The 14,625-nt window shown below is 49.4% G+C and overlaps 1 protein-coding gene across 2 annotated transcripts in view; it reads right to left on the minus strand.

Moving 5' to 3' along the window:
- Window positions 1-650: 650 nt before the first annotated feature.
- The window catches only part of AGO2 (argonaute RISC catalytic component 2), an 83,886-nt gene continuing 69,911 nt past the window's right edge, over window positions 651-14,625 (minus strand). Inside the window, exons 17-19 of one of the 2 annotated variants that reach the window (XM_087825526.1) lie at window positions 13,644-13,745; window positions 12,083-12,282; window positions 651-11,838 (exon numbers count right to left, since the gene is read on the minus strand). In XM_087825526.1, coding sequence (XP_087681652.1) covers window positions 11,730-11,838; window positions 12,083-12,282; window positions 13,644-13,745 — 411 coding nt within the window. In that variant the 3' untranslated portion in view covers window positions 651-11,729. Of the gene's footprint in view, window positions 11,839-12,059; window positions 12,283-13,643; window positions 13,746-14,625 lie in introns of those variants that run through there. The other variant, XM_087825524.1, reaches the window with a different exon arrangement.

The raw sequence follows: 14,625 nt of genomic DNA on the forward strand, positions 1-14,625 counted from the left end.
CAACCACCGAGCCACGCCAGCTGGGCCCCTTTTTTGCTTTTCTTAATTCAACCCTCCTTTCCTTTCCCAGCACCACTCTTATTTTTAGAGCAGACTGAAGTCAAAAACAGCCCAGTGAGGGCCCAGGGTTTTAGAGCGGCACCAGGACCAGTAACCACAGCCAGGCAGGGGGGCTAAGTGACCCCCCCAGGCCTCAAACCCTATATACGGTCAGGTCTGATTCCCACACAACATGGAGCTCAAGGTTTTGCACTTGACTGGGGCTCAGCAGAATGTTTTAAATAAAAATTTATCTTTATTGTTAAAAGTATTACAGCTCTCCCCCCTTTATTTCTCCATTGATTCCCTCCACCCTGCCCATCCCCCGAATGGTTTTTTACTTTATCCTTGCTCACGGCTGCCGAAGTAGCAGCACCCAGCGCATCCTAGAGTCATCTGTCCTGACATCCAGTCCAATCCATTCCTGTGGTTTTCATCCCCAAACCCCAGCTTCTCAGAGGCAGTGCCCAGTCTGTTGAGTACACTGCGTGTAGAGTAAGGCCTGGGCTCCTATCGCAGGCAGCGCGCCCGCCTCAGGAGCCTGGAACTCAACCTGCGCAGAAGGAAGTACCCAAACAACAGTAATTCAAGACCTTTGGGAGAGGCAGCTGTAAATACGAGGAATTTTATTTTATTTTTTGCTGACATACTATGAGGCAAAACAAAATTGACACCATACAAAATAACTTTATAAAATATCATTCACATCATATTTTATCGGATTTACAGCATTCTGTGCATGTTAAGGGTTATGTAAGGAGGTGAAAAAACACTATGCCAAACTTTTAGTATTAGTTTATATACACACAGTAAGAAACAAAACAAATAACTGTTAGGATTTCCATGAATTTATTGCAAAAATAGTGCAAACTACTTAACCTAGTAAGCTGTAAAACAAACTCGAAAGGACCCAGCTAAGCTTAAACACGACAATAGATGCTCAGTGTCTCAGCCTTTAGCTTTCTTCACCAGTTTATCTTTTGTCCATTAAGACCACTCCCCACCTGTCCCGTTTAGGGTGCGTGCTGGGGAACGGAGATGTGTGAAGACTGGCTGGCTCTCCAGAGAGACCAGACTCATCCGCTGCCTAAGGCCAGCAACTCCTTTAGGGTCATGCTACTTACTCAATGGCAACTGTGTGAGGTCTGTGTTGAAGATGTGTAAGATGCCATGATGTTTAATCTGACCTTAGAAACGAGTTACCCCCTGATGGCATGGAGAACAGAGTCAAGAAAGCAGCATGAACGGAAAGGACTGGGAACATTCTTGTCGCTGGTGCGCACGGTATCCTTCTTCTCAGGTGTGTTGGGTAAAGTGTTATTCTACTGGTGGGCAACCTTGGAACCAGATAGTGAAGTTAAAAAAGAAAAAAAGGACACTGAATCCCTACAAGGGCAATTTTAAAATTTCTTTCAACAGTCTATTGGGGTCCAAAAAGCATATGTCTAAACAAAATAATAAGAGCAAAACAAGATGCTACATAGAAAAGCTAAAGGAACAAAATGCAGCATATTCAGGTTCTTTTTCTTGAGGTACCTATATAAATTTAATCACCTGCCCCAAAGTACTCCTGTTAGGTAAAAAACAAAATGCTTCCTGGTGAGCCAATCATAGGGCATTTATTATTATTGAGAAAGTGCAACAAGTCCCATCCTTATATGCAGCATGCTCAAGGGTGACTCACTCATAAACACAGCCCAAGGACTGGCCTGATGGGAGTTTAAAATGAAGGACATTTAACCAGAATCATCCCATTGTTTTTAAGATCCTGCAGCAGAAACCCTCCCAAATCAACTTTCAAAGTTTTGTCACTAAGGAATGTTGGCTCTCTTGTAAAATTCAGAGATCTCTTTAAAATAGTAAAACTATATACTACAGGAAAGATCCCAAATCTTTATTTCTTATGGTATAAAATCAAATTCTTAAGACTCTAAAATACTGTGTTACCTCAAAAGGATTAAGTTAAAAAAGATCACCATAGTAGGAAAAGTTTAGAATTGTAAACTGCCAAATATAAAAGCACGGAAAGTTGTCCATCACCTCTGATTTCTCACCTGCCAGAAAGCTTTACTGACTTACGGAAACCCTGGGCCGCTGCTGATGCAGGCCTTCCCTCCCCGGCCAGCCCTGCTAGCACCCCTTCTTCTGACCATGGTCATGACCACCTCTAGCAGGTCAGGAGAGATGAAACTGACAACAGTCCATTTGCTGCTTATGAAATAAACTTACATGCCAGAGGAAGAAGGGGCCCGAACGGCGAAAAAGCAATGACAAGAGGACACGTGAGTTGTTTTTGGCTGCCCCTTCACTGGCACAGAAAATGAAGTGATAGCTATAAATATGTGCATAGAAGAGTCTGGAATTTGTTTGTAAAATGTTAAATTTTCTCTTGGACATAATTTTTTTCCCTTTCACAAGAAGGCAGTTGGGATTCCAATATATGTTAGTGGTTGGCTGGGGGAATCTATCAAATGCCAAGGCCAATCGGGCTTTTCTCCCCACCTGCAATATAAAATATTTAATTCCATACTGGTTTTTTTTCCCCCCAATGCATTAGGATTCAACACAAAAGGCACAAAATAAATAAAAATATTATTAAATAAACGGAAATTATGATTTCAAGCTTCATGTGGAGTTATAGCTCACTGTTTGGTTACTTTTTCCAATTTAATTTGACAGCCTTAGTAAATAGCACCCAACTGTTTAACTGAGGTAGATCCACATTGTAGAGAAAGCTGGGTCCCCTCCATTTTATGTGTAAATTTAAGATGCTTTTACAAAAACAAAAATCCATTTAGTCATATGCAGAAGCAATGGCAGGTGGCACTATCTGAAGAAAGCTTAGAACATGAGCAGGTTTGCAAAGAAGATTTATGCCCAAATCATTCTCTCCATCAGCCATAAATAAATCTCAGATTGGAGGGAAAAAAGTCAAACATTTAAAAATAACCCTGGAAAAGTCTCAAGACTTTCAGAACAGGTCTCTCTTGACTGACTGACCCGACCGTCTTCATCAAGCAATGGCCACCGCGGGAGCAGGGGGAGGGAGAGGTGGGGCGGCTTGCGGCACTGCAGGTCTCCCTTTGCAACTCCGGAGGAAGGACTTGTCGATTTATGACACATCATCTTGATCGGGACAGTTTAAACTCACTCCGCCTAATAGGTTTGCATACTCTGAAACTTACAAATTGAACATCTGATTAAGGCTTAATTTAAAGTGGCATCACCACCCAGCATCGAGCAAGCGCTGGACGCCCTCCAGACACACAGGATGGCAGTGAACTGAAGACACGGACATGAAGCCTCGAAGTGTATTTAGCAGGGACTGTAATTTTATAATTAAGTTTACAATTCATGTAGCAAATGAAAAGTTATATAGAAAGGCCAACAGATATAAATACTAGTTGACACAGGAACTGTGGATTTACAAAACAGCACACCGCACGGTTTCTACCGCAAGCACAGGACACGGTCACGCGGACCCCGGGGAGCGAGCCCGGCGCGAGTGCCGCCCGAGGCCAGGCCCCGGCAGCTGCTCCGCTTCTTAGAAAGCAGTAAACTTTAAATGGTCATAATACATTTTGATTCAAAATGTCTTCTAAAATGTTTTATTGGGGGGGAAATTAAGAAGGGGAAGATCTACCTAGGGACCTTTTGAATTCATTTTTGGTTCTTTTTCAATTATTTTATAAAAATAAAATAAAACTAGAAAAGTTGATAAAACTCAGGGTTCAGACCCCTCAGTACATATTGGTAAGTGATCTGAAGTGAACCAGAGGTAAGAAATCCTGGATGTAGACACTACATTCTTTCCGTGTATTTAATGAGTAATTAGCCACTTTGCTGCACAGAAACTTAACAATTATTCTCTTAAAACTTCTTAAAAAGTAAAAACTCACTTGCCTCTACAGTTATAAAACATGAGTTCACACCTTCAACAACTACATTAAAATCCACTACCAAACTCAGGACTCAAATTTCAACTTAGTGCTAAACTATGTACTTTCAGGATTTTAGTTAGGTGCGTATTTGGCGTTGAAGAGGGACCCAAACTTCGAATGTGTTGTCCCCCTGCAGCCAGGCCTCACCGAGGGAGGGCTAGTGCGCTCAGAACGGAGGGTTGGGGTCTGGCGAGGGGCGGGCCAGGAGAAGCCATCAGGAAGGCCTTTCTATACATTTGTAAAACAAATAACATTGGTTATCTCCCCCACTTAAGACCAATAACATCATCCCTTCACACAGAACGGTGGTTTTTAATTACACCATCGGCCAAGAAAAGTGCTCACTACACAGCCGGAAAAAGCGAGAGCTACACATGGCATTTTAGACATGTCAAAACTGGAGCCCTGTGTGCATGGTGCGAGGTGGCACCCACACCCAAGCAAGCAGTTCCCCAAACGTCACAGAAGAGCAACACGAATGAAAGCCTTCCAGGGAAAGGACAGCAGGCTGGATAGCACCGGACAGCTGAGGATGCCACACACACCACAAAGACCCGATCCAATTCCTTTGAGAAAATCTAGTTCCACTACACTACATACTCTCTGAGCGACTGAACAAAACTACCAGGTCCTGCTTACAGTCACAGTCAGTGCCTGACTAAGGGATTGGTCCTCCTAGAGTCCCTGCAGGTGTGGCCTTGGCCAGGACTCAGGAGAAACCACGCGACTGACACGTTTTCTGACACAAGACGGCACACACGGGCATCACAGTTTGTAGTCAGGAGCTGAGAAGTGGTGTCGAAGGCAGCAGGTGGATGACTGACTTGGGGATGGTGCAGGCTTACTTTCCAATGAAAATGCAGCCCCAACGTGGTTCTGAGAGGACACTGAGGACAAGACTTTGAAGGCACAGGGGCTGGGGCTGAGGCAGAGTCTGCCAGAACACGCTGTCTGGTCCTGACAGGGACACCCCCAGGGTTGTTTCCACAACCTCCAGAGTTCCAAGGAGCCTCAGGTCCCCCCCACAGGCCAAGCATTGCACCCCTTGGCCCGGTGGTGCGGGCTGTTCTTGGGGTTAACTCGCGGGGTGAAGGACCTTAAAGACCCAGAAGGAGCTGCGTCAGGCTGGCCTCAATATCTAGTTCCTGGAGTCGCACGCAAGCGTGCGTGTGTGTGTGTGTGTATTTGGTGTTTCAGCTTTAACTCTGCACTGCTTAAATCCAAGGGGGGTGGAAACAGGAGCCGATTCAGCCTCCTACTCCCCCTCCCCCAGAAAGGGGTGGGGTGAGATGGGGACTCAACCCTTTGGTTAGACCATCCCAGAGCATTTAAGGATCTCACACGTCTAAAATGTTTCACATCAATGAGAGAGAAAAGTGTTAAAAGCACCAGTGATCTCAGATCTCTCATTTTTAACCATCTTTCAGGAACACAAACGTGGTAGGGGCCCACCTCTGATTCTGGGCTGAGGGATGGATACGAGTTGGTCCGTCCCCATGACCGACTGAGCAGGGGCCACTGTGCAGCCCGTGTGGGATCCTGGCTGAAAATGAGGCCCCTTGGAGCTCAGCAGACACATGGGCACCCGCCCTGAACACCTACGCTTCTCGGGTGGATGGTGCAATTGTTTTGAGAAAGACCAAAGGACACTTAGCTCTTTCAGAGTTAAAGGAGACCATGGAGCATGAAAAGCATCGTGACCCAAAAACAGCAGGGTTAAGGACAATCACGTCCATGTCAGGACGCACTTGAGCCTCTCTGGTCCAAAGTCAGCACGTCCAGTAGGAGAGCAGAACCCTCCACACACCCAGACACTTGTCCCTCCAGAACTTAAGAGCAGACCAAGGTAGGCCTTTTGGAGCAAACGTTCACCTTCTGAGGACAAGAGAACATGAGGAGCCCAAAGGAAGGACTCGGAGGAGGAGGGGGCGGCTGACCCACAGCAGCGTGTGGGCAGGAACAAGTCTGACAGCAAAGGGCCTAATCACAAAGGGGCACTCAGAGTCCAGACCGACACCCAGGACCGGCTTCCTGCAACGCCCAGGCGTGGGAAGTCCTACTTCTGTGGCCACCGTGGACCCTTTGTTCCATTCAAACACAGGGCCTGCGATTTGAACAGAACGTTCTGCTTGCAAACCTCAGGTCTGTGTTAAGTAGGGAGTGATGGGAACACAAGATTCAGGGTCAAAGGTCAGTCATGCCAGCACTGTTCAATCCGCGAGGCTGTTTTAATTGTATAATTTTCGGGAGTCAGTGTCCAAGCCCTTGGTGAGTTCACAGAAGCAATTTCCAGCCCATTTGTGAGTCAAGAATAAGAGAAAGTGATTTCTTTTACAAAACAGGACGTGAGAAGCCCCCGGCACACGGAGACGCTCCTGCCAGCCCGGTCCATTCCCGCTGGCCACTCAGAATCCCAGGCCGCGGAGCCGGGAGGCCGAGGGGTCACAGTGTGGCACACACATTTTCAAGCCAGCACTGAACAGAGATGTTCACAGTTCAGTTTATTTGGGCGATATTTTGGCTAGTTCAGTGTGGACAGCTACGCTTAAGAGCAAACTTGAATCTACTGAGAATTCAGAGGTAGCCTTTATCCGATTTCCTTTTTTTAAACTAAAAGGTATTTATAAACCACTTTCTGTAGTGATTTGGCTGAGCCAATACATTCACTGTAGACAGTAACATGGCAAAACACATCCAGAAAAGCACAAAGGGAGGGCCCCGTCAGGGCATCGACGTGATTCGCGTGCGCCCAGTGACTGGGTTGAAGACTCCTTTGTGTGCCTGACAGTGGGCTGCCTGACCACAAACAGAATCACACACAGGGGGTTGGAGCAAACACGACTAACCTGGCAAAAGCCACAGGCGTAAAGAAAGAGCGCTGGATTGTGGGTCTCTACATCTATGGCGGTTTGACACAACAGTGACCACATGGCTTCAAAATGACGACTGACCGGAGAAACCGGGAGGCCGCCATTCTCACTGAACATGGGCCACACAAATGCTTGCTAGCCACACGGCCAAATGCTGAACAGAACCAGGGGAAAATGCTTTCAGGAGTCATGGCAAATAGCAAGGAATTAAACCACGAAAGCGACCAAAGGATTTGCAATTAATCCTCTTAAAATTAAACCTTCAGACCTCAGGAGAGATCACACTCTCCTTTCAATAGACTGCAAACTGCCTTTTAGAAAAACGAGAAGAGAGGCAAATTTGTCCTTCATGAACGGTCAACAGGCACAGGTGAAAGAACAGAATCGTCCACAGCTCTAGCACATAATACTGGAAAACGTGGCAGTGTCACGGAAACAAAGCAACGTGGGATTCCTGTCACTTCTGCTACCCTAATCTATTTACAACCCTTTCAGACAAGTACAGCAGATGCAAGGTTGGACATAATTACAAAAGGAGTTGTCAAAATCAGTGCAATTATTTTGAGTTGAAAATTTTCCTTACAAAAAAGAGTCAGCGTATGTGTGTAACGCAGACAGCCCCATGACAAGGTCACACGTGCACAGTGCCTACACTAACAAATGTCACAGCAGCCGAGGCAGCTAGCGCGGCATCTAGAGAATAGTCTCGGTTACTTTGGGGAAGGACTGAAAATATAAATAAGACATTTGCATTCTGAAAGTGAGGCGTACGAACACTGAGGAAGTTTCTCTATTGTACATTCCTTTTCTCATGAGCGTGAGAGATTAGTCAAAGAGAGGTCACAGGGAAATGTCTATGGCTTGCCAGGGCCACTGGGATTGTCTACTGTTTGGAGTATGTCAACTTCCAAAGTTCCTCCTAATGGAAAACTGCCTTAGTGTGTAGAAAAATGCCCATGAAAATCCTTTTAACTGTCCAACAGCTCAAAGTCCCACTGAAGAACTGCCCAGCTCCTAATGGATTCTAAAAACAAGCCAAGTGCTTCCACGACGTGGGGCAGAGAGGCCGTCCTAGCCCCATAGGCCTCCTAGGGACAGTCCGGTGTCCCAACCACATGTCCACCCTTCACGTATTGTATCAAATATATAATATGACTGAAAAACTGCCTTGCAAAAAAATATTTAAATTACCCCACAGATCAATGTAAAATTATGTTGCTGCATATATGAGAAAAACAATTCATCCAGAGAAGTTACGTTTGTGGCTTTCAAGAATAAATCACCCAGCAAACCTGAAGGTAACTGTCAGGTGACTTATGAAAGCTGGGCAAAACGATTTCTATCCCATCATCAGGCACCACATGCACTGGAACATCGGCCAAACCAAACCAGAGCCGAAAGGCAAAAATAAACAGCAACACTTGCATTTAACAACAGTGAACACAACATACAACACAGCGTCAGCACCCCCACCCGCCCTGTGGGGAACTGAGCGGACATCCTCTCTTCTAGCTGCACTTGATAACCGGGGGCCACATCAGGAATAGCAGTGATTTTGGCCAACTTCAAACAGCACAGAGGTTGCTTGGTTCCCAACAGCTCCCTCCCGGGGCCAGTGCCCCAGCCAGGGGTCATCTGTGGGTCTAGAGTGCACACAGTCACTCGAGGGAGAACAGTGCCAAGAAGTGGCACAATCTGGACGAGAAAAGGCAGGCCCTACGGTGTAGTACACAGCCCACAGTGTGTGTGAGGGCTTCTCAAGGCAGAAAACCTGACCCAGACCAAAACAAAGCCACCCCTTTCTAAAAGTACGGGCGTGCCCAGTCTTACCGAATTTGTCTAACTAGGGAAATCCGAGCTTGTGGTACATGGATAGCAGGGTGGGGTCCTGGGGTCACCAAAGGGCTCTTCCGCAAAACGGCGACTTTGACGGCTTCCCAGGGCTCTTTAGGGCAGGAGCCTGACTAATGCAATGGATAGCGGTGGAGGGACAGGAATACGCGGGTGTTTCTCGAAGTGAACGTTTTAAAACAGGCTACGAAGAACCCTAATACAAGAATTTAATTGGGAGAGCTCTTAAAGAGACGAGATGAATCCCAGCTGTTTTTACACGAGTCCCGACTTCTACATCATTTCATTCCCACATGGTTTGCTTCGAGCAAGGCCCACCTCACTAACAGTGGGGGGCGCCCCTCCTCAGCCTGGCCTGAGGCCGCCCTGGGTGGACGACACTCAGAGGACAGCAGGAGCCCCTCTGGCTTCCACGTGATTCTACTGCACTGTGAGGTCTTATGCTGTCTCAGAACTCAGAGTTCATCCTAATAATGAGGGACTGGTAGAAATTTGGGGAAATGGTTATTTACCTGAGAGAGTGTACCTACAGCCACCAGACACGTACAGAGGTGTGCAGCCAACCCGGCCAGAGACATTCGGTCGACTGATGCCTTTAGTATGAAAAGTTTCATAAAACAAGCACAGGGCTACAAAAAGTACCCTTCCCAAAGTACTTTGGCCTACTGAAAAGAAAACTTTGCCTTCGAAATAATTTTTAAAGAATTTAGATGTAGTTTGCTGCCAGCCTGAGATCTGGCCTAGGTTTTAGCTCAGAACTTCATGGCCAGGCGCTGCTTGCTGCTAGCCCTCCGCACTCCGGGGAGAACCCTCTCCGGAAAGCTCCAGCTCGGACCAGGCGGCTGCCAGTGAGACCTGGGAGTCACGTTTCTACCAGCCCGCCCCCCGCGATCCTGTCGCACGCACTAGAAAAGCACCTCTGAGGCAAACAGGTTTAGATGATCCTAAAAGTGGCTGAAAACCGACCTAATTTAAGAGTGTATGAGCAAAGATCCCCTCCTCAGCTTGAAGGCTCCTAGTGATGTAAGCCAAGAGTGGACTGGTGTCCTGAACTCGGGAGAAAGTGCCACTTGCCAACGGAATGACAGGGAACTGCAACAATTCTCAGAGCAAAGGCTTCTGTCATTTAAACAGACACGAAAGATACAGCAAGAAGAGACGAATGCCACTGATAAGACACTCACATGCACACACACACTTACACACGCACACACCACTCTGAGTAGATAGCTTCACAAATAATATCCATCCCTTTGTCACCGCCTCCAAAATCCAGGCTGAGTGTCCACAGGAGCCCCGTGCGGCTCCCTGCCCCCTTCGCCCCTCGGAGCACAGACGAGGAGGCAGGCGGAGCGCCCTCTAGCACGGGCCTCGCCGTCGGGACGCTCGCTCACTACGGCACCAGAGGTAAGTGTCAGGCCGGGTGGGGAGGGTGGTCAGCAGGGACAGGAAACCTAGAGAGCACAAAGCAGCACAGGGGAAGGCCCGTCTCCTTCCTCGAGTCTCTACAAGGAACGCGGACTTTACTCTTGATAAAACTGCCTACAGGACAGAGCCCACTGAGCACAAACAGAGCTGTCTGCTGTCACCCTTCCCAAGTTGTCCATGGCATCACTCAGTGCAATGGTTTCTGGGTTGGCAGCCCCACGTGTGGGCCCAGAAGGCAGATCCCAGCAGGAGGGGCTGGCCCTGTGCTGGCTCCCGTCAGCCATCCTGAGGGCAGGGCTCCGTTGCTGACGGCTGGCCTCTCGCTCAGCACGGAGCCACCACTGACAGCTTTCTGTGTGTTTCAGTGCACAGAGCCCATGGAGCTCGTCACACAGAACCACACAGGGAGAGTGCACTCCGACACGTGGACGTGCTCCCCAGGGAGGGAAGGGTACATACATTCCATTTGTGCTTAATCGGCTGAGCAACACACGGGATGAGGCAGGAGGGCGGCAGGCGACCGCCGTGAGCGCACCGTCCGCTGAAGGTGCAGGCGACGGTCTCACCGAGGGGAGGCGGTCGCCGTCACAGCAAGTCAGCCGCACTCCTGAACTTGCACCGAGACCACAGAGGCGGTCCAGTCTCCAGGCTCCAAAACACTAACAGATCACAAGAAGCACCCCGTAGTCAATAAAATGAAAAACAGCATCTAGCTATCACATTAATACTGCAAACCAGATATATATATTTTCTCTTACGTTAAAGACATAACAGTGAAAAAGGATTGTACTGTATTTATCACCACAGACCCGTATTCTTTAGAAACTTTGGAAAATAAATGTCACAGTCCTATAGGACAAATCTTACGATTAGACTGTCGGCATATTGTCTTTTTCTTTTTTTTTTTTTTAATAAATTTTTATTAAAATGGCACTTGTCTGCCAATCTCTCTGGACCTAGAAATGTTGTAAACGCACGTGGCCTCTGCTGCCACCGCTCCCTTTCTTGAGCCGAGTGAAAGGCAGGGCCGTGGCAGGACAGGACACCCGGGGGTGCCCGGCACGGCCACCTGCCCGCGGGTCCTGAAGAGCTGTGTAACCACGTCAGGAGCACACGAGCGTCACTGTGGAATAGGCTTTAGTGACATCAGAATGGTCAAGGCTTTAAAACCACAATCGTGTTTGTGTTGCTTTCACTCAGAGAACGTTCACAGCTAGTTTGAGCCCATCAATTTCATATAGAATCATGTTAAAAACAAGTAAATCGAATGACCAAATAAATTAAAAATGTTTTAAAGCCCTGAGTTCATAGACTGCTTTTAGGAGATTTTTTTAGGAAACGCGGGACTCTGTTTTAATAAGCAGCTCATAGATTTTGGCAAACCATATTTCCTACGACAATGGGGTCTCATACAGGTCTGCAGTTCAAAATCCGACTTTGAAATCTGGGACAGAAGGCATTCTGGAAAACGGAGCATCTGCTGAAATCCATGACGTCTCATGTTCAATGCTGGCTGCCACGGGAGGGCTGGCGTCTGTTGGTCTGAGTGTCGCTGGTCTCGTGTGAATCCAACTCGGCACACAATCGTAAACACAACACGTCAAGCGAAGTACATGGTGCGCAGTGTGTCCTGGTGGACCTGGACCGCCTTGGCCAGCGCCTGATGGTCTCGCCCGTTACTCTGCCCAGAGGTATGGCTTCCTTCAGCACTGCGGGGACAGGGGACACGGGGAGCGGAGCCCTGAGCACAGCATGAGCGGCACCCGACAGCCAGGCCAGGACACGGCCCGACACCCGCTGCCGTGACCGCGAGGACGCTGGCATCCGGGTGTCCTTGTCACAGCTGGCTCCAGCCACTGCGACCCCTGCTCCCCACTGTGGAAAAGCGGCTGCCAAAGCCTGTTCCAGAAGCGACCCCGCTGTGCCCTGCACCCGGAAAGGCCTGCCACTCACCTGTCATGCTCTTTGTCCACCAGGTGGTACCTGGCCCGGAAGGCCACCAGGTGGGCGTAGTACGCCGGCGCGGGGATGGAAACGGAGCGCGTGCAGCGCACGTAGGTGTGACACAGCTGGTAGGTGAGGATCTGCAGCTCGTCGGAAGAGAAACGATTGTCATCCCAAAGCACGTGGTAGTGGGAGGGCCTGCTTGTTCCCTACGAGCAGATCGGACAGTCAGGCGCGCAGCACTCACCCGCCGAAGGCGCTGCCCCGCGTGCACTGGCAAGCCTCACCACGGGCACGGGCGTTCGTGACAGCCACGGACACCGTCACGCATCACTGTAAAAGGCGCCGGGCCACGCATTTCATCACCCGTGTGTAGACGCAGGCCGCACACACTTGTTTACGTATAAAAACCATAGGAAGACACAAAACGCTCCAGAAACGGCTGTGCCGGGACAGCGTTGCTTGTACAGGTTAGGTTTCCACACAGTTTTCCCAAGTGTTTTCATTCTCCTCACCGTCAGCGGCTGCACTGCCAGGGCCCGAGCCCGCCCACCGCGGCCCGCCACGCGAGCGCTGACGGCACAGCAGGTCCCCGAGGCCCGCGCCCGGCAGGGGACAGAGCCCCTCCCCAGGAGGGAAGCCAGGGAGAGGACAAGCCCCAGGGAGCAGGGCCCGGCCCTGTAAAGAGGGGGCCCAGCCCACCCAGGCCGCGGGCGGGCGCCTCTGTGCTCTCTCAGGCACATTCTTCTTCTTTCCTTCTAACAACCCTTTAAAAATCTAAAACTGTTCTCTGGCCTGGGCTGGACGTGTCCCACAGACCACACTGCAGGATGTACGCAACAGGAGTAAACGCGCCAAGTTCACGGAGGATTCTCAGGCCTTGGGTTCACGTTCCCTGGGGTGGGGTGCTCGAGTCCTTATGTGCACCCTGAGAAACCGGAGCCCCGCGTGACGAGGCTCTCTGAGGACAGGACAAAGCTGCTCTGTCCCGAGGAGCGCGGCTCGCAGGGACGCGTCCTGGCGGCTGCGCCCTCAGAACCACCCTCGGCCGGCTGGGGGGTGCTGATGAGCCAGAGAACCGCCCCGGATGCCCAGCACAAGGCCCGAACCCCGCCACGGCGGTGTGGGCGCACGCTGAGTTGGCCCTCTGTCACTCACTGCCCTCCCCCATCTCTGAGACCTCCTCGTCACCTGGTGTGAGGCCAACTTTCCCGAGGTGGTCTTGTCACCTCTAGGATCTCAGCCAGCTCATTCGGCACCAGGCACACAGGGACACCCCCATCCCCACCAGTGAGCCTGGGCCTTGCACTGACAGCTCCTCCTGCCTGGACCTCATTTCACCTACACCCCCCTGCTTCCCAGGGGGTCCTTTGTCCCCAACTCCTGGCAGTCCTGGGCTTCTGTTCACTGTTTAAGCCCCTGACCATGGCTAAAGCCCTCCTAAGGGCTCACCATCGAGTCCCTGTGCCCACCGAGTGCCAGGCACAACAGCCATGCCCTGTGTTTGCTGAATGTGTACCTGATGTCACAGAGGCCCAGAGACTGCCCAAAGGGGCCCCTCTGCCCTTACCTGGATGCCAGCATGACTGCACAGGTAGAAGTCAAACTCGGTCGGGTGGGTGATCTTCGTGTCCACGGTTGTGCCTGCTGGAATGTTCCCGCTCTTCCCAACCTTGCGCAACAAAGGAGCCATTAGACAGGCCGCGGAGACGGCAGAGAAAGCCAGCCAGCCGTTTGTGAAGTCTTTAAATTGGCCGATACATTTGCTCAGCTATAGAGCATTAAAATAAAACTTAACAAATAGTAACAACCCAATTACTAAACTCTTAAGTTCACACTGCAGGCCCAAAGTCCCTGAAAACCCAGCTATTGCTCCTGTGGCGGCATCTCCCCTACTCTGGACCAGTATCCCAACCCAAGCCACTGATTCTTTATTTCAAATATACCCACGAAAGTAAGAACCCCATGAGCCCCTCTGTACCTTCAGATGTATTTTTTACTTCTTGCCAACCTTTTTCACACCTTCAGATTTTTAAAAGAAGTAAAATTTGAAAATATTGCCCATCTCCCTTCCGCACTGCTGTCTGGGACTTAAGACTTCACTCCCACACACACTTTTATTCTTCTACATGTTTAAGCCTCCATTAGCATTACAGTGTCACTCTGAAGGTTTTAAAACTGTATCCATGGCCCAGCCAGGAGGTGGCTCAGCAGCTGAGCGTCGACCTAGGATCCAGGCGATCAGGGTTCGATTCCTGGTCAGGGCACACGCCCGGGCTGTGGGCTCGATCCCCAGTCGGGGGCGTGCAGGAGGCAGCTGATCAATGACTCTCATCACTGATGTTTCTCTCTCTCTCCTTTCCTCTCTCTGAAATCAATAAAGATATATAGTAAATAAATAAATAAAATTGTATCCATGTATCATATATACTACTTGCTGGTTTTGCTCAGTATTACACTTCTGACATGTATTCACTGGATACACAATTTATTTTCACTGCTATACAGAATACTAATATATGAACATGTCACAACTTTTTCTCCTTGGCAGA

Source organism: Miniopterus natalensis, chromosome 16 (genome assembly GCF_054644295.1).
Source record: "Miniopterus natalensis isolate mMinNat1 chromosome 16, mMinNat1.hap1, whole genome shotgun sequence".
NCBI classification, from domain to species: Eukaryota; Metazoa; Chordata; class Mammalia; order Chiroptera; family Miniopteridae; genus Miniopterus; species Miniopterus natalensis.